Source organism: Capricornis sumatraensis, chromosome 5 (assembly GCF_032405125.1).
Source record: "Capricornis sumatraensis isolate serow.1 chromosome 5, serow.2, whole genome shotgun sequence".
NCBI lineage: Eukaryota > Metazoa > Chordata > Mammalia > Artiodactyla > Bovidae > Capricornis > Capricornis sumatraensis.
The window spans coordinates 43,149,399-43,171,874 of record NC_091073.1 but is presented as its reverse complement, the minus strand read 5'-3'; the positions used below and the strand labels follow the sequence as shown (position 1 = coordinate 43,171,874).

The 22,476-nt window shown below is 38.9% G+C and overlaps 1 protein-coding gene across 7 annotated transcripts in view; it reads right to left on the bottom strand.

The window, feature by feature from the left end:
- The window catches only part of CACNA2D1 (calcium voltage-gated channel auxiliary subunit alpha2delta 1), a 526,060-nt gene that overhangs the window by 394,981 nt on the left and 108,603 nt on the right, over positions 1-22,476 (bottom strand). For all 7 annotated transcript variants that reach the window (XM_068973034.1, XM_068973032.1, XM_068973033.1 and 4 more), the window contains exon 2: positions 21,785-21,866. In XM_068973034.1, coding sequence (XP_068829135.1) covers positions 21,785-21,866 — 82 coding nt within the window. The remainder of the gene's footprint in view (positions 1-21,784; positions 21,867-22,476) is intronic.

The window sequence follows — 22,476 nt, the reverse complement described above, 5'->3', positions numbered from 1 at the left end:
ATGAAAAAGATCCAGATCAAGAATTCTTCAGCTTTTAGGCTGGAGACATCACCCACATATGGTAAGTTTTAAGTTTCTCTTAGAATACTTAAAATTAAAACAAGAAAAATATGAAGATATGTATAAAACCTACCTACTTAGTCTTCTGTTTGTTTTTGATTCCAGAAATAACTTGTTAAACTATTCTGTTTCCCTTTGAATGTCTGGAGGTATATGTGTTTTGACCAGAAAATTCATATGTAATTAAAAGAGATTATATTAGATTTTATAAAAACTAAATTTAAAAAATAATTAACCATAGGCTGAGTGAGAGGCTCTTTTAATATCCCTAACCTTAAACGACCTAAATTCATTTCACTGCCAACAAAAGAATTTTGAAGAGGAGCAGAGTTTAATTTGCCCTTAAACATAATACTTTATTAACGAACAGCTTTTGGAAAGTAAAACTGCTGGCCAGAGATGCTGAGATCCAATTTTTACAACTTTATATTCATTTAAAGAATTCTGGGAGATTTATCCCTGCCTTAAATTCTTCAGTTCTTCTAGAGCGTTTTTGCAAACTCAGCACTGCACCCTGGACATTTTTACTAAATAAGTCTGTTGCGGGGTGGCGTCCTGTGCATTATGGGCTGTTTAGTAGCATCCTCAGTCTCCACACTAGATGCCTATAGCACTCACCCCTCCCCCACCCCTGGCTATGACAATCACAAATGTTTCCAAGCATTGACAAATGTCTCCTGGGGGACAAAACTGCCCCTGGCTGAGAACCACTGCTCTGGATATAAAGACATTACTGACAGCCGTCTTTAGGGGGAAAAAGGTAGCAGAAGTAGCTGTGTTGCATATTCAGTGTGCAGTAGTAAATCATTGTCTTTTATACCATTCATCTTCATTCTGGAGAAGAAGCCAACACTTGGCTACAACACTTATGAGCTTTTAGTTTTCCTCTCTTTGTGCAGCTCATAGACAAGCAAAGAACACAGCTACTATACATTACTCTCTCTGTAATTATTATTACCAAATCATTTGACTGCTATTTGGAGAAACAATAACAAATCATTCATCCTTCAAGTACAGCATAATTTAAAGTATTAATTACTGACTGACAATGGAACAGGTTTGTAAGGTAGAAAACATCTGTAATAATCCTTCACTGTTCATGTGTGTGAAACAACAGTACTTGAAAATCTGTTAATAAAATATTGAAAGTCACTTTAAGATTAGAAATTCCCTTAACTGTATTCTGTATCTTTGAAAATGAAGGTAATTAACTACAGTCTTAAAAAAAGAAAATAGTGTCTTACTTTAAAATTTCTAATACTTAGTTGGGTAAAGGGGGTCCACAATCTCTACTGATAATATAGTCTATAGTCAAATAGAGTTCTTTCTCCTAAGAGAAAAAAAGTGTTTCAGTCCTAAAATCATAATCATCTCAGGTTGCTGACATGCAATGGTAACTGATTTAATTACAACACGTCATCATTGAGGGAATAAGGCAAATCTACATAAAACCAGGACATATGAAACAAAAATAAATAGCTTTGCTTAAAAAGTAATTATATTACCTTTATAATCATTATACTGCCTTTATAAAGTAATTATAAATATATAAAGTATATTGCTTTTACAAAGTAATATAAAGCTACATTTTTAAAAGTAATAAGAATTTAACTTCTTCACAACATCTACTATTGTTTCCACATCTCATGTTATTTTTCCTTTTACCCCTGTAATATTTCTATAAGCAAGGGAGAATATTACTATCTGCCTCACTGGACAAGCAGGTAAAGAGAAATCTAGCATCATGCTACTACTTAACAGACCGAGAGCAGAGAATAAGATTTCCCAATCCTGTTGTTGCCTCTGCATCTTGCTGATTTCCTAGTCACAATAACCAATGATTGATTATATTCTGATTCTAGAAAATATTTTATTTACATAAAGATGACATGACCACAGTGTCAGAGCATCAGTCTGTTAATCCCATAAGTAACTAATGAAAATAAATTTTTCACTTAAAACAGTTATGTAAATACTAACTTAATTAAGAGTTCTGAATGTTCAATATTTAGACACATTTCATATTTACATTTTTGAGAGCATATTAAAATATGAAGATATTAATTTCAACATAACTTTAAATTACAAAATCATAACAGTGAATCAAAAGCCAGGAAATTCTATGACAATGCCTTTGCAGCCTGAGTCTACTTCAAGAATAAACTTCCAGGAAAAATTAATCAGTAAGCTTCTTAAATGTGTTTGCACATTCTAGCCTAACATGTTAGAAATCCAGACAGAATTTACTTTTAAGAAGTATGTCTTATAAAAACAATGTGACAAGCATCATTTCAACTCTCTTAGATAACAAGAGGAACACAATAGTGTCTGTCAACAAAAAGTTGGATTTCCCTAACATCGTTCATTATAAGAAGACACAACACATTAGAATAGAAATAGAGGGGAAGTAGAGAGGAGTGTCGGATAATGGGGTAAAAATTTCAAAATGTACATATTGTTAACACTAGAGGAACAGCCACTGTACCTTACATTGACATAAGAGTCTGGGAGGCTTATAAAGCATCAAGTAAAGCTGCAAGAAAGACCAACATTATACGTTGGGGAGAAATGCACAGGGAAGAAAAGGTAGCCTGGAATTCCTGTGATGTTCAAAGGCTAAAACGCCTCTCCTTTGAGCCATGGGGAGCAGAAGACACTGAGCAAGTTAGCCTTTACTGTTCCTGGGCCCCAGAGCTAGGACGAGGGTGAGGCAACAAAATTTCAGGAGCCACTCACTCACTCTGAAGATCATACAAGCTCTAGACTCTCAGGATGAGTGAGCCTCCCTAAATTCCCCACCCTGAGTGTATCATGTGCCCCATCTTGTTCCAGATTCTGCAAATCCCCCATCCCCACCCAGTCCCTGCCAGAAAAGACAGACCTTGTCATGAGGAGAAACTCTACCTCTTCCAAAATGCACCCTTCACACCTGCTTTCTAATACTAAATGTGTTCTGCTCAGGGATTAAAGTGAGTAAACAAAGACTTTTAAATAAGCAAGTGTAAGTGGTAACTATCAATCCCTTCCTTGGACTCCTAAAGGCAAAAGTAGAGGTGTGAAGAAAACTTTGCACAAAGGAGACAACAAAACTCCTGGATGACTGTGATTTACTTTACTGTTGGGGTTTGCTTTCCCCCAGGCAGAGGCAGTCAAGTGCAACAACTGAACATTTCTGACAGACAGCAGATTTCGCGTTCGTTTTAATATAATATTTTGTGGATTCAGAATCCCATCTTATAAAATCAACAATGGTTTCTAATCAATTTATTTTTAGAAATCTTTTAAATAAACCAAAATGTATTGTTATATAGCCAATTTATTCAGAATATCTGATCATTTAGATATTGGTTGAAATTTAGCTACACTTTAATCATTAAATGTTTTCTCAAATGAAATTCATTATTAAGTTTATTACATATTAAGTATTACTAAATTATATTTAATATTTTACCATTTTTAAATATTAAATTTAATATTTTAATTTTTAATATATACTATCATTAACTATAGTATTAATTTATATATTACACAATGTTGAATGTTATTAAAGTATTAAATGAAAAAATGGTTGCTAGAGAATGTTTTATAAACTTTGTTCCCAAAAATATTAAGACAAAGAATATGCAAAGAATATTAAGACCACTTTAATTTTTAAAATGTCATCTATTTATTAATATATGATTATCAGCTTCATTCACCAGCATGATAGTAAAATGTTTGTGTTTGTGTGTCTGTATATGAGTTTAAAAGTTATAAAATGTCTTCACTTTACTGAAAGAAATTAGAAAAGACATAAATGGAAAGATATCCTGTGTACATGGAATAATTAATATTGTTAAATGACTATAGCACTGTGAAATGGAGTATTTCACAGTATTCAAATCAATAAACAAGGACATCACAGTCATCAGGAATTCCAGCCCTCAAATGTGAGTTTCTGGGCCCAGGAAGAACAATGCCATTGAGCTGCCACCACTCCTTACAATAAGCAAGGAACTAAAGATAGATATAATAAAATCAAAGGATGCTGACCCTATTTAGATGAGATGCATATGAAAGGAATGATGTCAAAAAGCCCAGACTCTTGTGTCTTCTCATAAACAGAAAAGCACTAAATTCCTTAACTTGAGATATCTGGTTTTCCTTAATTAACAATAATCTTTTAATGGTCAAACTACCTGCTTTGTTACAAGTTTCTATAACCTAAATTCTACCTGCACCTCCTCAGAACAGTTCTCTCAAGGTCACCTGAGATGCTGTCTCCTGGTCTTGAATTTCTAAAAAATACCATTAAATAAAACATAACTCTCAACTTTTAGATTGTGACTATTTTTTAACTTAACACTACCCAAAGTTATCTTTAGATTCAACACAATCACCATCAAATTACCAAAGGCATTCTTTACAGAAGCAGAAGAAACAATCATAAAATGTGTGTGGAATCACGGAAGACCTCAAATGGCCAAATCCATTCTGAGAACAAAGAACATAACTAGAAGTATCACACTTTCTGCTTTCAAACTACACTACAAAGCCATGGTAGTGGAAAAAAAAAAAAAACCAGTACAGAACTGGCATAAAATACATACACAGACCAGAGAAAGAGAATAAAGAGCCCAGAACTGAATTCCAGTATTAGTGTTAACCATTCAGTTGAGTTACTCTTTGTGACCCTATGGACTGTAACCCACCAGGCTCCTCTGTTCAAGGAATTCTCCAGGCAAGAATACTGGAGTGGGTTGCCATTCCCCTTTCCAGGTGATCTTCCCAACCCAGGGATCCAACATAGGTCTCCTGCACTGCAGGCAGATTCTTTACCATCTGAGCCAATAGGAAGCCCTAAAATTCCAGCACATACAATCAACTAATATTCAACAAGAGAGCCAAGAATACCCAAGGGAGAAAGGATAGCCTCCTTGATGAATAATGCTGGTAAAACTGGAAAAACACAAGCCCAATACATAAATGGGACACCCATCACATACAACATGCAAAAATTGACTCATAATGGTTCAAAGACTCAAACGTAAGACTTCATACCATAAAAATCCTACAAGAAAACATAGGTGAGAAGCTCACTGATATTCTTTTGGCAGTGACTTTTTGGACAATGCCAAAAGCACAAACAAGTAAAGCAAAATCAACAAATGGTACTGTATCAAACGAAAAAGCTTCTGCAAAGCAAAAACAAAGCAATTAACAAAATCAAAAGGTAGTCTACAGAATGGGAGAAAATTGGCAGTCTCAAAATAAGTTAATTAGCAAAATATATAAAAACACAACGTAATAATAATAATAAAATGACCCAATGAAAACAAATTAGCATCAGAAATAGAAACTTCCCCAAAGAGGTCATCAAAATGAGCACAGGCACATGAGAAGATGCCCAACATCACTAATCATCAGGGAATGCAAATAAAAACCATAAGATATCACTTCATATCAGTCACAATGGCTATCATCAAGTAGATGCTGGGAGAAATACCAATAATCTCAGATATGCAGATGACGAGATCCACTCCATTCTGAAGGAGATCAACCCTGGGATTTCTTTGGAAGGAATGATGCTAAAGCTGAAGCTCCAGTACTTTGGCCACCTCATGCAAAGAGTTGACTCATTGGAAAAGACTCTGATGCTGGGAGGGATTGGGGGCCGGAGGAGAAGGGGACGGCCGAGGATGAGATGGCTGGATGGCATTACTGACTCAATGGACGTGAGTCTGAGTGAACTCCAGGAGATAGTGATAGACAGGGAGGCCTGGCGTGCTGCGATTCATGGGGTCGCAAAGAGTCAGACACGACTGAGCGACGCGACCGAACTGAACTGATGTAGATGACACCACCTTTATGGCTGAAACCAAAGAACTAAAGAGCCTCTTGATGAAAGTGAAAGAGGAGAGTGAATAAGTTGACTTAAAATTCAACATTCAGAAAATTAAGATCATGGCATCTGGTCCCACTATTTCACGGCAAATAGATGGGGAAACAGGGGAAAAAGTGACAGACTTTATTTTTGCTGGGCTTCAGAATCACTGCAGATGGCAACTGCAGCCATGAAATTAAAAGACGCTTACTCCTTGGAAGGAAAGTTATGACCAACCTAGACAGCATATTAAAAAGCAGAGACATTATTTTGTCGACAATGGTCCACCTAGTCAAGGCTATGGTTTCTCCAGTAGTCATGTATGGATGTAAAAGTTGGACTATAAAGAAAGCTGAGTGGCAAAGAATTGAAGCTTTTGAACTGTGGTGTTGGAGAAGACTCTTGAGAATCCCTTGGACTGTAAGATCCAACCAGTCCATCCTAAAGGAGATCAGTCCTGAATATTCACTGGAAGGACTGATGCTGAAGCTGAAATTCCAATATTTTGGCCACCTGATGTGAAGAGCTGACTCATTTGAAAAGTCCCTGATGCTGCGAAAGGTTGAAGGCAGGAGGAGCAGGGGACGACAGACGGTTGGATGGCACCGACTCAGAGGACATGAGTCTGAGTAACTTCCGGGAGTTGGTGATGGACAAGGAGGCCTGGCATGCTCCAGTCCATACAGTCGCAAATAGTCGGACACAACTGAGCAACTGAACTGAAGTCCTGACACATATTGGTGAAAAGGTAATCTTCATACCCGTGGGGTAGTATGTTAGTTCAAATACTATGGAAAACCATATGGACGGAAGTGTCTCAATAAGTTAAAAATAGATCTACTGTATGGTCCAGCAATTCTACTTCTGGGAAGAAACCCAAAGTAAAGAACACAAAAGGTGGATGAGACCTATGTACCTTCATGTATACTGCAGCACTATTCACCACAGCCAAGAAATAAAAACAACCCAAATGCCGATGAGTGAATACAAAAGATGTGGTCTATAGACAATAAAATATTGTATTTCAAGCCATGAAAAAGGAGGATATTCTGCCATTTTCAACAACATGGATGGATCCTGAGCACATTATATTAAGTGATACAAGCCAGAGAAAGACAAGTACTATAAGGAGATCCAACCAGTCCATCCTAAAGGAAATCAGTACTGAATAGTACTCTTGCCTGGAAACTGGTAGGCTGCAGTCCATGGGGTCGCTAGGAGTCGGACACGACTGAGCAACTTCACTTTCACTTTTCACTTTCATGCATTGGAGAAGGAAATGGCAACCCACTCCAGTGTTCTTGCCTGGAGAAAACCAGGGACGGGGGAGCCTGGTGGGATGCCGTCTATGGGGTCACACACAGTCGGACACGACTGAAGCAACTTAGCAGCAGCAGCAGCATCCACTGGAAGGACTGATGCTGAAGCTGAAACTCCAATACTTTGGCCACTTGATGTGAAGAGCTTACTCATTTGTAAAGATCCTGATGCTTGAAAGGTTGAAGGCAGGAGGAGAAGGGGACAACAGACGGTTGGATGGCATCACCGACTCAGTGGACACAGGTGGAATCTCCAAAAATTCAAACATGAGAAGAACCAACACACACACACACAGACACACACAGAAGTCACTCAGTTGTGTCTGACTCTTTGCATCCCCATGGACTGTAGCCCACCAGGCTCCTCAGTCTATGGGATTTTCCAGGCATAAATACTGGAGTGGGTTGCCATTTCCTTCTCCAGGGGATCTTCCTGACCCAGGGATCAAACCCGGGTCTCCTGTATCTGAGGCAGACGCTTCACCATCTGAGCCAAACCAACAAGAGAGTGTAAACTAGGGGTTACTGGGGGGCAATGGAAAAAGATTAATAGTCTCTAAGGGTACAAACTTATAACAAGTACTAAAATAATGATACAGATTTAATGAATGGTTTACTGACCAAAGATAATAATACTGTCCTATAAGTACATAATATGATAAATATTATTAAAATGGCAAGCATACTAAAAAATATAAAGGAGTCAAAGTAACATAATGAATACCTTCAGTTCAGTTCAGTTCAGTTCAGTCGCTCAGTGGTGTCCCACTCTTTGCAACCCCATGAATCGCAGCACGCCAGGCCTCCCTGTCCATCACCATTTCCCAGAGTTCACTCAGACTCACGTCCATCGAGTCAGTGATGCCATCCAGCCATCTCATCCTCTGTCGTCCCCTTCTCCTCCGGCCCCCAATCCCTCCCAGCATCAGTCTTTTCCAGTGAGTCAACTCTATGCATGAGGTGGCCAAAGTATTGGAGTTTCAGCTTTAGCATCATTCCTTCCAAAGAAATCCCAGGGCTGATCTCCAGGCAGTTCAAGGGACTCTCAAGAGTCTTCTCCAACACCATAGTTCAAACGCATCAATTCTTCAGCGCTCAGCCTTCTTCACAGTCCAACTCTCACATCCACACATGACCAAAGGAAATACCATAGCCTTGACCAGACAGACCTTAGTTGGCAGAGTAATGTCTCTGCTTTTGAATATGCTGTCTAGGTTGGTCATAACTTTTCTTCCAAGGAGTAAGCGTCTTTTAATTTCATGGTTGCCATCACCATCTGCAGTGATTTTGGAGCCCAAAAAATAAAGTCTGACACTGTTTCCTCTGTTTCCCCGTCTATTTTCCATGAAGTGATGGCACCAGATGCCATGATCTTCGTTTTCTGAATGTTGAGCTTTAAGCCAACTTTTTCACTCTCCACTTTCACTTTCATCAAGAGGCTTTTTAGTTCCTCTTCACTTTCTGCCATAAATACCTTATATTTACATGTCAAATTTAACCAGTAGAAAATAAATAAAAGTATTACAATGTATTCAAAAATTCTATAATTCAAAGTGCTTAAAAATACACATCTGGAAAATGGCAGAGCCTGGAGAATCCCAGGGACAGTGGAGCCTTGTAGGCTGCTGTCTATGGGGTCACACAGAGTTGGACAGGACTGACGGGACTTAACAGCAGCAGCAGCAGGATGGGGAGACCACTTTCTCCCCCACAAATTCATCGAAAGATCATTTGAACACTGAGCAAATACCACAAAACAACTTCTGAATGCTGGCAGAGGACACCACGCACCCAGAAAGGCAGCCCACTGTCTTTTAAAGGAGGTAGGACAAAATATAAAAGATAAAAAAAGGGAGACAAAAGAGTTAGGGACAGAGACCAGTCCTGGGGAGGGAGTCGTAAAAGAGGAGAAGTTTCCAAAGGCCAGAAAACCCTCTCACCAGCGGGTCTGTGGGAAGTTTTGGAATCTCAGAGGGCAACATCACCCGGAGGAAAAAATAAATAAATAAAACCCACAGATTACGCACCTAACTGCAACTCCCAGTGGAGAAGTAGCCCAGACACCCGTCTGCCACCAGCAAGCAGGGGCTGAACAGGGAGGCGCGGGCTGCGTTGTTTATGGTAAGGACCGGGCCTGAATGTCCTGAGGACAATCTGAAGGAGCTAACGTGAGATAGCAATCCAAATTGTGGGATAGCCAGAGAGAGAAAAAAAAAAAAAAGAGGAGAGAGAGAACTTTCCTGTGAAAAGCACTAACCTAAGGCAGTGCCGGGCTGCTCACAGAACAAAGGACTGAGCGAATACCAGAGGAGAGCTAGCCAGCTACGGACCGGCCCCTGCCCTGCCAGAGGCAGGGAGGCAGGCAGGCAATAGCCAGAGCCAGAAGCCAAGGGGGCAAACTTGGCCCCAGGACGGCATCCTCTCCCAAACTGCCAGCAGGCTCCCAGTTGCTAACCAAGTCTTCCTGGGATCCTGGACGGTTGACATCCACCAGGAGGGTCACAGCCAGAGATCAGCTCCCCAGAGGAGACGTACAGCACACCTGAGACGTCGCCCCCGCTGCACACCCGGAAACCGAGCAGCTGGACCGGGGAAGTGATAAGACTCACTGCCCCACCTGGGGAGAGCGCACTCGCCAAGCACCTGGTCACCTGAGCTGCTCAGACCTGGAAAGGGCACAAAACGCACACCCAACTAACTTTGTGCCTTTGTGAAGTACCCGAGAACCTGAACCTGAGTGGCTTAGGCCTGGGAAGTGCACACAACCCAGGGCCCGCTTTAGACAGATCCCCTGCAGAGCAACCTGAAGCCTGAGCACTGTAGACCCGGAAAGCAGACACGCTGAGAGTGGGGGCAAGCTTAATATCGCCCAGAAACTGTGGGCACTCCCCAAACATGCCAGTGATATTTGTTTGCAGTGATCCTCCCTCCCCACAGCACAACTGAACAGTTCAGTTCAGCTCAGTCGCTCAGTCGTGTCCAACTCTGCGACCCCATGAATCGCAGCACGCCAGGTATCCCTGTCCATCACCAACTCCCGGAGTTCACTCACACTCACGTCCATCAAGTCAGTGATGCCATCTAGCCATCTCATCCTCTGTCGTAACCCTTCTCCTCCTGCCCCCAATCCCTCCCAGGATCAGAGTCTTTTCCAATGAGTCAACTCTTCACATGAGGTGGCCAAAGTACTGGAGTTTCAACTTTAGCATCATTCCTTCCAAAGAAATCCCAGGGCTGACCTCCTTGCAGTTCAAGGGACTCTCAAGAGTCTTCTCCAACACCACAGTTCAGACGCATCAATTCTTCGGCACTCAGCTTTCTTCACAGTCCAACTCTCACATCCACACATGACTACTGAAAAAATCATAGCCTTGACTAGAAGGACCTTAGTTGGCAAAATAATATCTCTGCTTTTGAATATGCTATCTAGGTTGGTCATAACTTTTCTTCCAAGGAGTAAGCGTCTTTTATTTCATGGCTGCAGTCACCATCTGCAGTGATTTTGGAGCCCCAAAAAATAAAGTCTGACACTGTTTCCACTGTTTCCTCATCTATTTCCCATGAAGTGATGGGACCGGATGCCATGATCTTCGTTTTCTAATTGTTGAGCTTTAAGCCAACTTTTTCACTCTCCTCTTTCACTTTCATCAAGGGGCTTTTTAGCTCCTCGTCACTTTCTGCCATAAGGGTGGTGTCATCTGCATATCCGAGGTGATTGATATTTCTCCCGGCAATCTTGATTCCAGCTTGTGTTTCTTCCAGTCCAGCGTTTCTCATGATGTACTCTGCATATAAGTTAAATAAGCACAACTGAACAAATGAGCCTAAATAAATGATCACCTTTGCCCCCTTGTGCCAGGGTGGAAGTTAGATACTGAAGAGACTTGCAAACAGAGGAAACCAAAGGAGAGGGAATCGCTTTGGAAGTGACAGGTGCAAGAGATTAAAACCCGGTAACATTGACTACATTGGAAGGGACCTGCAGACCTTGAGAAGAAGTACAAGCTAGAACAAGGAACTATCTGGAACTGAACTGACCTCACACTGCAATCAACAGCTCCAGAGAAATTCCTAGATATATTTTATACTATTACGATTCTTGAATTTTTTTAATTTTTTTAATTTTTAAGTTTATTACTCCTTTAATTTTCATTGTTAAAACCTATTACCTTACCAAAAAAAGATGCTATTTTTAAAGCAAATTTCATATATACTTTATAACTTTTGCGATTTTGTTTTGTTTTTGTAATACTGTATTTTTGAGAGTCTAACCTTAACTCCAGACTTTTAATCTTTGCTTTTTGGCATTTGTTATCAATTCTGTACTTTTAAGAATCCAATCTTCAGTACCCATTTTTACTTAGGAGTGTGATTACTGGCTTGATTGATCTCTCCCCTTTTGACTCTTTTTCTCCCCCAGGTCACCTCTATTTCCTCCCTCCCCCTTCTCTTCGCTACTTAACCCTGTAAATCTTTTTCAGTGTTCCAGGATGTGGAGAACACTTAAGGAACAGGTCCCTGGCTAGATTGGTCTCTCTCCTTTTGACTCCCCCTCCTCTCTTCGTGGTCACTTCTATCTCCTTCCTCCCTCTTCTCTTCTCTATGTAACTCCGTGAACCTCTCTGAGTGTTCCACACTGTGGAGAGTAAATAGGGAATTGATTACTGGGTAGATTGCTCTCCCCCCTTTTGATTCCCCCTCTTTTCCTTCTGGTCACCTCTATCTCCCTCCTCCCGCTTCTCTTCTCATGTAACTCTGTGAACCCCTCTGGGGGTCCCTCACTGTGGAGAATCTTTTCACCATTACCCTATGTTTTATGATCTGTGTTGTATGGATGGAGAAGTCTTGAGGCTACTGTAAGATTAAGACTGAAAACCAGAGGTAGGAGGCTTAAGCCCAAAATGTGAGAACACCAGAAAACTCCTGACTCCAGGGAACATTAATCAACAAGAGCTCATCTAAAAGCCTCCATACCTACACTGAAACGAAGCTCCACCCAAGAGCCAACAAGTTTCAGAGAAAGACATAGCAAGCTAATTCTCCAACAACACAGGAACATAAACCTGAGCACAAAAATACAGGCAGCCAAAAGCCACATCAAACCCATAGACACCTCAAGACTGACTACTGGACACTTCATTGCACTCCAGAGAGAAGAGATATAGCTCTACCCACCAGAAAACGGACGTAAGCTTCCCTAACCAGGAAACCTTGACGAGCCACACATCCAACCCCACACACAGGGAAGAACCTCCACAATAAAGAGGAACCACAAACTTACAGCATAGAGAAAGGCCACCCCAAACACAACAATATAAACAAGATGAAAAAGCAGACAAAGTTTCAGCAGGTAAGGGAACAAGATAAAAGTCCACCAAATCAAACAAAAGAGGAGGAGATAGGGAGTCTACCTGAAAAAGAATTCAGAATAATAGTAAAAATGATCCAAAATCTTGAAAACAAAATGGAGTTACAGATAAATAGCCTGGAGATAAGGATTGAGAAGATGCAAGAAAAATTTAACAAGGACCTAGAAGAAATTTTAAAAGGTCAATCAATAATGAATAATGCCATAACTTAGATCAAAAGCACTCTGGAGGGAACCAACAGTAGAATAACTGAGGCAGAAGACAGGATAAGTGAGGTAGAAGATAGAATGGTGGAAATAAATGAAGCAAAGAGAAAAAAAAAAGCATTAAAAGAAATGAGGACAACCTCAGAGACCTCTGGGACAATGTTAAAGGCCTCAACATTCTAACCATAAGAGTACCTGAAGACGACAAAAAGAAATGCCATGAGAAAATATGTGGGGAGATAATAGTTGAAAACTTCCTAACATGGCAAAGAAAATAGCCACCCAAGTCCAAGAAACCCATAGAATCCCACACAGGATAAACCCAAGGTGAAACATGGGATAAAGTTGATCTTTCAATAGAATTTTTTAAGCCAGAAGGGAATGGAAGGACATACTTAAAGTGATGAAAGAGAAAAACCTACAACCCAGATTACTGTATGCAGCAAGGATCTCATTCAGATATGAAGCAGAAATCAAAAGCTTTACACACAAGCAAAAACTCAAGAGAATTCAGCACCACCAAACCAGCTCTCCAACAAATGCTAAAGGATCTCCTCTAGACAGGAAACACAGAAAAGGTTTATAAACTCGAACCCAAAACAACAAAGTAAATGGCAACGGGATCATACTTATCAATAATTACTTTAAATATAAATGGGCTGAATGCCCCAACCAAAAGACAAAGACTGGCTGAAAGGATACAAAAACAAGACCCCTATGTATGCTGTCTACAAGAGACCGACCTTAAACCCAGGGACACATACAGACTGAAAGTCAAGGGCCGGAAAAACATATTTCACACAAATGGAGACCAAAAGAAAGCAGGAGTAGCAATACCCATATCAGATAAAAGACTTTGAAATAAAGGCCGTGAAAAGAGACAAAGAAGAACGCTACATAATGATCAAAGATCAATCCAAGAAGAAGATATAACAATTATAAATATATATGCACCCAACCTAGGAGCACCACAATATGTAAGGCAAATGATAACAAGTATGAAAGGGGACATTAACAGTAACACAATATTAGTAGGAGACTTTAACACCCCACTCACACCTATGGATAGATCAACCAAACAGAGAAATACCAAGGAAACACAAACTTTAAATGATACAATGGACCAGTTACACCTAATTGATATTTATATGACATTTCACCCTCGGTTCAGTTCAGTTCAGTCACTCAGTCGTGCCCAACTCTTTGCAACCCCATGAATCGCAGCACGCCAGGCCTCCCTGTCCATAACCATCTCCTGGAGTTGACTCAAATTCACATCCACCGAGTCGGTGATGGCATCCAGCCATCTCATCCTCTGTCGTCCCCTCTTCCTACTGCCCCAATCCCTCCCAGCATCAGAGTATTTTCCAATGAGTCAACTCTTCGCATGAGGTGGCCAAAGTACTGGAGTTTCAGCTTTAGCATCATTCCTTCCAAAGAACGCCCAGGGCTGATCTCTTTTAGAATAGACTGGTTGGATCTCCTTGCAGTCCAAGGGACTCTCAAGTCTCCTCCAACACCACAGTTCAAAAGCATCAATTCTTCGGCACTCAGCTTTCTTCACAGTCCAACTCTCACATCCATACATGACCACAGGAAAAACCATAGCCTTGACTAAACAGAACTTTGCTGGCAAAGTAATATCTCTGTTTTTCAATATGCTATCTAGTTTGGTAATAACTTTTCTTCCAAGGAGTAAGCGTCTTTTATTTCATGGCTGCAGTCACCATCTGCAGTGATTTTGGAGCCCCCCAAAATAAAGTCTGACACTGTTTCCACTGTTTCACCATCTCTTTCCCATGAAGTGATGGGACCAGATGCCATGATCTTCGTTTCCTGAATATTGAGCTTTAAGCCAACTTTTTCACTCTCCTCCTCTTTCACTTTCATCAAGAGGCTTTTTAGTTCCTCTTCACTTTCTGCCATAAGGGTAGTGTCATCTGCATATCTGACGTTATTGATATTTCTCCCAGAAATCTTGATTCCTGCTTGTGCTTCTTCCAGCCCAACATTTCTCATGATGTACTCTGCATAGAAGTTAAATAAACAGGGTGACAATATACAGCCTTGACGTACTCCTTTTCCTATTTGGAACCAGTCTGTTGTTCCATGTCCAGTTCTAACTGCTGCTTCCTGACCTGCATACAAGTTTCTCAAGAGGCAGGTCAAGTGCTCTGCTATTCCCATCTCTTTCAGAATGTTCCACAGTTTATTGTGATCCACACAGTCAAAGGCCTTGCCATAGTCAATAAAGCAGAAATAGATGTTTTTCTGGAACTCTTGTTTTTCCATGATCCAGCAGATGTTGGCAATATGATCTCTGATTCCTCTGCCTTTTCTAAAACCAGCTTGAACATTTGGAAGTTCATGGTTCACGTATTGCTGAAGCCTGAATTTCACCTTTTTCTCAAGTGCACATGGAACCTTATCAAGGATAGATCACATCCTGGGTCATAAATCTAGTCTGGTAAATTCAAAAAAACTGAAATCATCTCAAGCATCTTTTCTGATCACAATGTGGTAAGATTAGATGTCAACTATAGGAAAAAAATATTAAAAATACAAACATATGGAGGCTAAACAACACACTTCTGAATAACCAACAAATCACAGAAGAAACCTAAAAAGAAATCAAAATATGCATAGAAATGAATCAAAATGAAAACACAACAACCCAAAACCTATGGGATTCAGTAAAAGCAGTGCTAAGGGGAAGGTTCATAGCAATACAAGCCTACCTCAAGAAACAGGAGAGAAATCAAATAAATCACCTAACTCTACACCTACAGCAACTAGAAAAGAAGAAATGAAGCACCACAGGACTAGAAAAGGAAAGAAGTCATAAAAATTAGGGCAGAAATAAATCCAAAAGAAACAAAGGAAACCATAGCCCAAATCAACAAAGCTAAAAGCTGGTTCTTTGAGAAGATAAATAAAATAGACAAACCATTAGCCAGACTCATCAAAAAAAAAAAGGGAGAAGAATCAAATCAATAAAATTAGAAATGAAAATGGAGAAATCACAACAGACAACACAGAAATACAAAGGATCATAAGAGACTACTATCAGCAACCTTATGCCAATAAAATGGACAACTTGGAAAAAATGGACAAATTCTTAGAAAAGTATAACTTTCCAAACTGAACCAAGAAGAAAATCTGAACAGACCCATTACAAGCACAGAAATCAAAAGTGTAATCAGAAATCTTCCAACAAACAAAAGCCCAGGACCAGATGGCTTCACAGCTGAATTCTACCAAAAATTTAGAGAACAGCTAACACCTATCCTACTCAAACTCTTGCAGAGTAAGGTAAACTTTGAAACTCATTTTATGAGGCAACTATCACCCTAATACTAAACCCAGAAAAAATGCCAGATAAAAAGGAAAACAGGCCAATATCACTGATGAACATAGATGCAAAAATTCTTAACAAAATGCTAGCTAGCAGAATCCAACAACATGTTAAAAAGATCATACATCATGACCAAGTGGGCTTTATCCCAGGGATGCAAGGATTCATCAATATTCACAAATCAATCAATGTGATACACCACATTAACAAATTGAAAGATAAAAACCATGATTATCTCAATAGATGCAGAGAAAGCCTTTGACAAATTCAACATCCATTTATGATAAAAACCCTCCAGAAAGCAGGCATAGAAGGAACATCCCTCAACAAAATAGAAGCCATATATGACAAACCCAAAGCAAACATTATCCTCAATGGTGAAAAATTGAAAGCATTTCCCCTAAAATCAGGAACAAGACAAGGGTGCCCACTCTCACCATTACTATTCAACCTAGTTTTGGAACTTTAAGCCACAGCAATAAAAAAAGAAAAAGAAATCAAAGGAATCCAGATTGGAAAAGAAGAAGTAAAACTCTCCCCGTTTGCAGATGACATGATCCTCTACACAAAAAACCCTAAAGACTCCACCAGAAAAGGGAACCTTCTTACACTGTTGGTGGGAATGCAAACTAGTACAGCCACTAGGGAGAACAGTGTGGAAATTCCTTAAGAAACTGGAAATAGAACTGCCATATTACCCAGCAATCCCACTGCTGGGCATGCACACCGAGGAAACCAGAATTGAAGGAGACATGTGCACCCCAATGTTCATCGCAGCACTTTTACAACAGCCAGGACTTGGAAGCAACCTAGATGTCCATCAGCAGACAAATGGATAAGAAAGCAGTGGTACATATACACAATGGAATATTACTCAGCTATTAAAAAGAATGAGTTTGAATCAGTTCTAATGAGGTGGATGAAACTAGAGCCTATTATACAGAATGAAGTAAGTCAGAAAGAAAAACACCATTACAGTATATTAATGCATATATATGGAATTTAGAAAGGTGGTAACAATGACCCTAAATGGGAGACAGTGAAAGAGATGCAGATGTAAAGAACAGACTCTTGGAATCTGTGGGAGAAGGGGAGGGTGAGATGATTTGAGAGAATAACATTGAAACATGTATATTATCATATGTGAAATAGATAGCCAGTCCAGGTTCAATGCACGAGACAGGGTGCTCAGGACTGGTGCACTGGGATGACCCAGAGGGATGGGATAGGGAGGGGGGCTCAGGATGGGGAACACATGTACACCCATGGCTGATTCATGTGAATATATGACAAAAACCACCACAATATTGTGAAGTAATTAGCCTCCAATTAAAATAAATTTTTAAAAAATGAGGACATAATAGTATGCTAAATCTTTCTTCATAAATGTATAGTCAGTAATAAATAATTTTGTAAATGCATAAAGTTCCCATGTAATGTTGTGTGCAGGATAAAATTTGAGACTGTATTATTTTTTACATAAAATGATCTTATAGAAAACAAAATACCATCTGTTTCATAATCTGGGAGTCTTTATTTTTTCCTTCATCTACAATTTTATTCTTAATTATGTTTAAATATATATTCCATTTTGTATTAGCAGGTGTTTAATACATTTTTATATATAGTTCTTCAAATAATGATACATTATCAGTGAAAGAATTATCAGTGAAAGACTACTAGTTATCCTCCACTCTTCGTTCTCATCTTCCACTGTTATAGAGGAGGTATATGACCACTCAGCTAAAGATTTCATTTTTCCAACTTCTTTTCAGTAAGATATGGCCGTGACAGCAAGTTCTGACCACTGGAATGGAAGCAAATATGACTGTGTACCTGCTTTGCTAGTCTCTCTCCCTTTGCATGAAGGCTGGAAAATAGGGCAACTAGAAGGATCACCTTGGACCCAGGAAGGAAGCCATATACTGAGGATGGCAGAGCCACTATGTTGACCCTACATTGCTCACCTCCAGACTGTTATATGAGAGGAAAATATATGGTTAATTTATCTCTTTGCTACATTAGTTCCATCTGTATCTCCAACTAATACAATATTATATCCTTATTTAATAAAACAAATGAATGACATTTATTGAGTTCTGATTACAGATCAATGAATATTTTATATGGATTATGTCAACTATCTCAACAATTCCATGAGGTTAAACATCTTGGGTAGATCACAAAGCTATTAACTGAAAGAACCATGAGGTGTAACAGTCTTAAAACGATATTTAAAAGAATATGCTATAACACTGTATAAAAACATAATTAACTATATTTCTTTCAGTTGAATGACCATGAAGACAAGAAAAACTTTCTGTACCATTCTTAGCAATTCTTTCAAAGCCACTTTCATGCAGACCACAATAATGAAAGTTTTTAAAATTATCCACGTAAGTTTTGGTCTAAGAATTTCCTTCTACATTTTTCATTTTTAAAGAATCTCAAATATAAACGTCCACAAGTGGGTATTTCGTGGCAAAGCTTTGACTTCTCCTTTATATTTTTTATAAAAAGAGCAGTGGAATAAGGAGACATATTAACCTTGTACCTAACTGGGGATCTGCTCACTTTCTCAAAATACATGTAGCAATATAAAAATGTAAAATATTAACATATATTCTAAAGCATAACAAGACTGTCTTCACTGTTGGAATTACATTCCATTTAGTAGCTGTATAACCTAGGAAAAAACTGTAACCTTGCAAACAATTTCTTCCTGCATATTAAAGATGATGATATTCCTTTCACAAGGTTGTCCTAAAGATTAATAAAATAATGGGTGAGAAGAGCTTAGGACAGTACTTGAACTAATTTAGAAAGAAAACAAATGTAGCCTTTCAGTTGTATTGAAAAGGTCCTAATATTATATTAAGGAAAAGTATAATACATTTATCTCTTTATCCTAATTTTTTCCTCAATTATTTAATCTACTTTTGTGGATAATCATATGCAATTGAAGGACTTATGTATTCTTCCAATACAGTATTGGAAATGGAAAAATCCAATAAAAGATATCTTAGAAGTTGAAAGCATCAGGGTTTAGCAGTTTTATGCAGGCCTATTCACTGTGATCTTTAATAGAAGTTAGGTAGGTATCAGGGCTTCCCAGGTGGCACTAGAGGTAAAGAACGCTGCCAATGCATGAGACTCAAGAAACATGGGTTCAGTCCTGGGTTGGAAAGACCCCCTGGACATGGGCATGGCAACCCAGTCCATTATTCTGGCCTGGAGAATCCAGTGGACAGAGGAGCCTGGCAGGGTACAGCCCATGGGCTCACAAAAGAGTTAAACATGACTGAAGCTACTTAGCATGCATGCATGCATGCAGGCAGGCACCTGGCAAAATCTGTAACTTTTAAAAGTTAAAGGACTGCATTTATTCAATACTATTTATCAGTCTTCTCTGAGCTAATATTTCATGATGCCATAAAGTTCCAAAAAGATCCTGTTTAGCTATGTTCACTCACTGTGGTTGAGCCTGCAGGTAAAAAGCAAGATGTGTCCTGTGAAGTCAGTAAAAACTAAATTTGGTACTTTTGGAAGATCCATCATTTTAAAATATTGAATTTCAAGCCAGAAACCTGCTAAATTCCTCTATTTACTCAACTTTTGTCTGCAGCATGCATCTAACACCCCCAGTCTCAGCAGAAAGCTCACTCTCAACTCTGGTGTCCTTCAGCTAGTCTGTGCTTTGAGTTCTCGTGGCCAAAAAGAAATGTGCCTCTTTTGTCCCCGTCATTTACCTTCTCTCTGGATGAAAGGGAAAAGACATATAAACTCATTCATTTACCTTCTTGTCCCCTAATACTTAAATTCCAATAGTAAAGTTTGCTCTTTCCCTCCCTGTTACATACATATAATTTTTTTAATCTGTATTTTCCCTGTGACTGTAATAAGGTACATGTCTTATAAAAGCAACATTGTAAGGATTTTCTTCCATCTTGTCAATTCTTTCGTTATCCTAATTCAGACAAGGCCATTTCTTCATTCATCAGTATTCACACTCTTCTTAGTAACCCACACCTCATAAAGCATAATGGAAATGAGATGACACTTATTTTTTCCCTTATGGATTCATTAAAAACTGCAGATTTGGTGAGAGAGGGTCCACATATTAACACCAGAAGTGAAAAAGAGGTCAGCCAAGAAGCTGGTTTTTGAGGCTGGAGAAACACTGCCGGAGTGAAGGAGAGCTCCCAAGAGCAGCTTATTTTTAATTTCAGTTTGTCATGCAATTTTTAACCAGAATCTGTCAATTCTCATTTATTTTTTCTTATTCCACTAACACCATGACTTTCATAGAGGCTGACTTATTACCCTCCACATTTTCATATTTCAATTTATTCTCCCACAGAGAATCACTGCAGTTCCCAAACATCAGCTTACAATAGTTTTCAGGCATCTTTGCACCTTCAAAAATGGAGATTTTTGATTATTAGGTTGTAAGTTCTCTGAGGAGAGGAACTGTGTCTCCATAAACCCTTGGTAGCGCACAGTGCCTGGGACGTAGTATGTGTCCAATAAGTATTCATTAGAATTAAGTGTGATAATTGTTATTAACAAAGAACACTTTTCATTTCAAAGCATATTCTTATGTCATCTAACAGATATTTAAGTTTACTCAACATATTCAGTTTGAAAACTACAATTGTTTTACAAAGAGATTCTGGAATAATATATTGAAGTATATGCTTAGCATGTTTTCCTTATGAATTCCTAGTAATTCACAAGGTAACCAACCATTCATTCTAGTTTCCCCCAGAAAGGAATATTCGCATATAAAGAAAATACTCACACATCATACATGAAACCACTTTTACACCATTTCACCTCATTGATCCCACCACTTTTTTTTGGAAAACAAAAGACCTCACTGCATCACTAGGAACACAGATGAGATACTTTCAAATTGTTAGATTACTTACATTAAAATGGAAGTAGTGAGACTCCAAAGAAATTACATTTACTTTTTAATAAATCTTATAGAACTTCTATATGCATATGCTCTTATCCAAGGAACATGATCTATTTAAGATGCCACACGAGTATTTATATGTTGCTATCATTTTCAAAAATCACTTTAGAGTGACATTCATAGCCATTTCATAATCATAAGAAAAACTATCTTTTACAAAAGGGTCTGTTTCTCTTGCACAAAAGTCTGTATTACCCATCTCAGTGATTCGCTCACGTCTTCAGGCATGGCTGTAAACACTGGAAGCCACTTTTGAAAATAAAATCTACCCCCAAAGAATGAAGATATGTTCCCACTGAGGATATTCAAAAGAATCCATCATAAGTCTTAAAGTAACCACTACAGGTGAGATTCCAATATGCTCTGAAGGATGGAGGAAACAGGATATCCTGATTTGAATTGCAGGAATGAATATATATCATGTGAACTCATGTTAAGTGAGGGTTGTATATAAACACCTCACTGACTATGGGATGGTAATAAATAGCAATACCAGGAGTTTCTCTCAGAATTTCACTATCATATTCCCATGAAAAATTATGTACTATTTAAAACATAGAAATAAAGTTTCTTAGAAAAATTGCACTCAAATTAAAGAAATGATTTGTAAGTTTGGAGGAACCTTACTCACATCGACAAGCTGATTGACTCCACTTGCTGTTTTTGCCAGGGTGACGAGGTCTTCTTGCATCTTATCCACCCATGACTTGATACTGCAGAAATCAGAGGAAAGAATGTTCTATCAAATCTCTGGCTAAGTAAGGTCATAGACTGACATTTGATATGTACAGATTATCCACAGATAATTCTTAAATTACTTTTAAATATTTCTCCTCCCTTCTAGGTCCTACTATGCCTATACCTCCCTGGCCCACTTTTAAGTTATAAGACCAATGAACCTTTAAGGGCGAATCTCTTAGGATGCTAAAATATCAACAACTCAAACAGAGAGAAATTATAAACATATGCTTAATTTTTATGAAAATTCCATTAAAATAAGTTAATAAATGGAATATTCTAAACTAAACTTTATCTTTTGGCTTATAAGTCTTCTTAAAGTGAAGTAACAGTCTGTCATGTCTGACTCTTGCAACTCCATGGACTGTAGCCTGCCAGGCTCCTCTGGCCATGGAATTCTCCAGGAAAGAATACTGGAGTGGGTAGCTGTTCCCGTCTCCAGAGGATCTTCCCAACCCAGGGATCAAACCAAGTATCCCACATTGCAGGTGGACTCTTTACCATCTGAGCCACCAGGGAAGTTTAAGAATACTGGCGTGGGTAGCCTATTCCTTCTCCATGGGATCTTCCTGACCTAGGAATTGA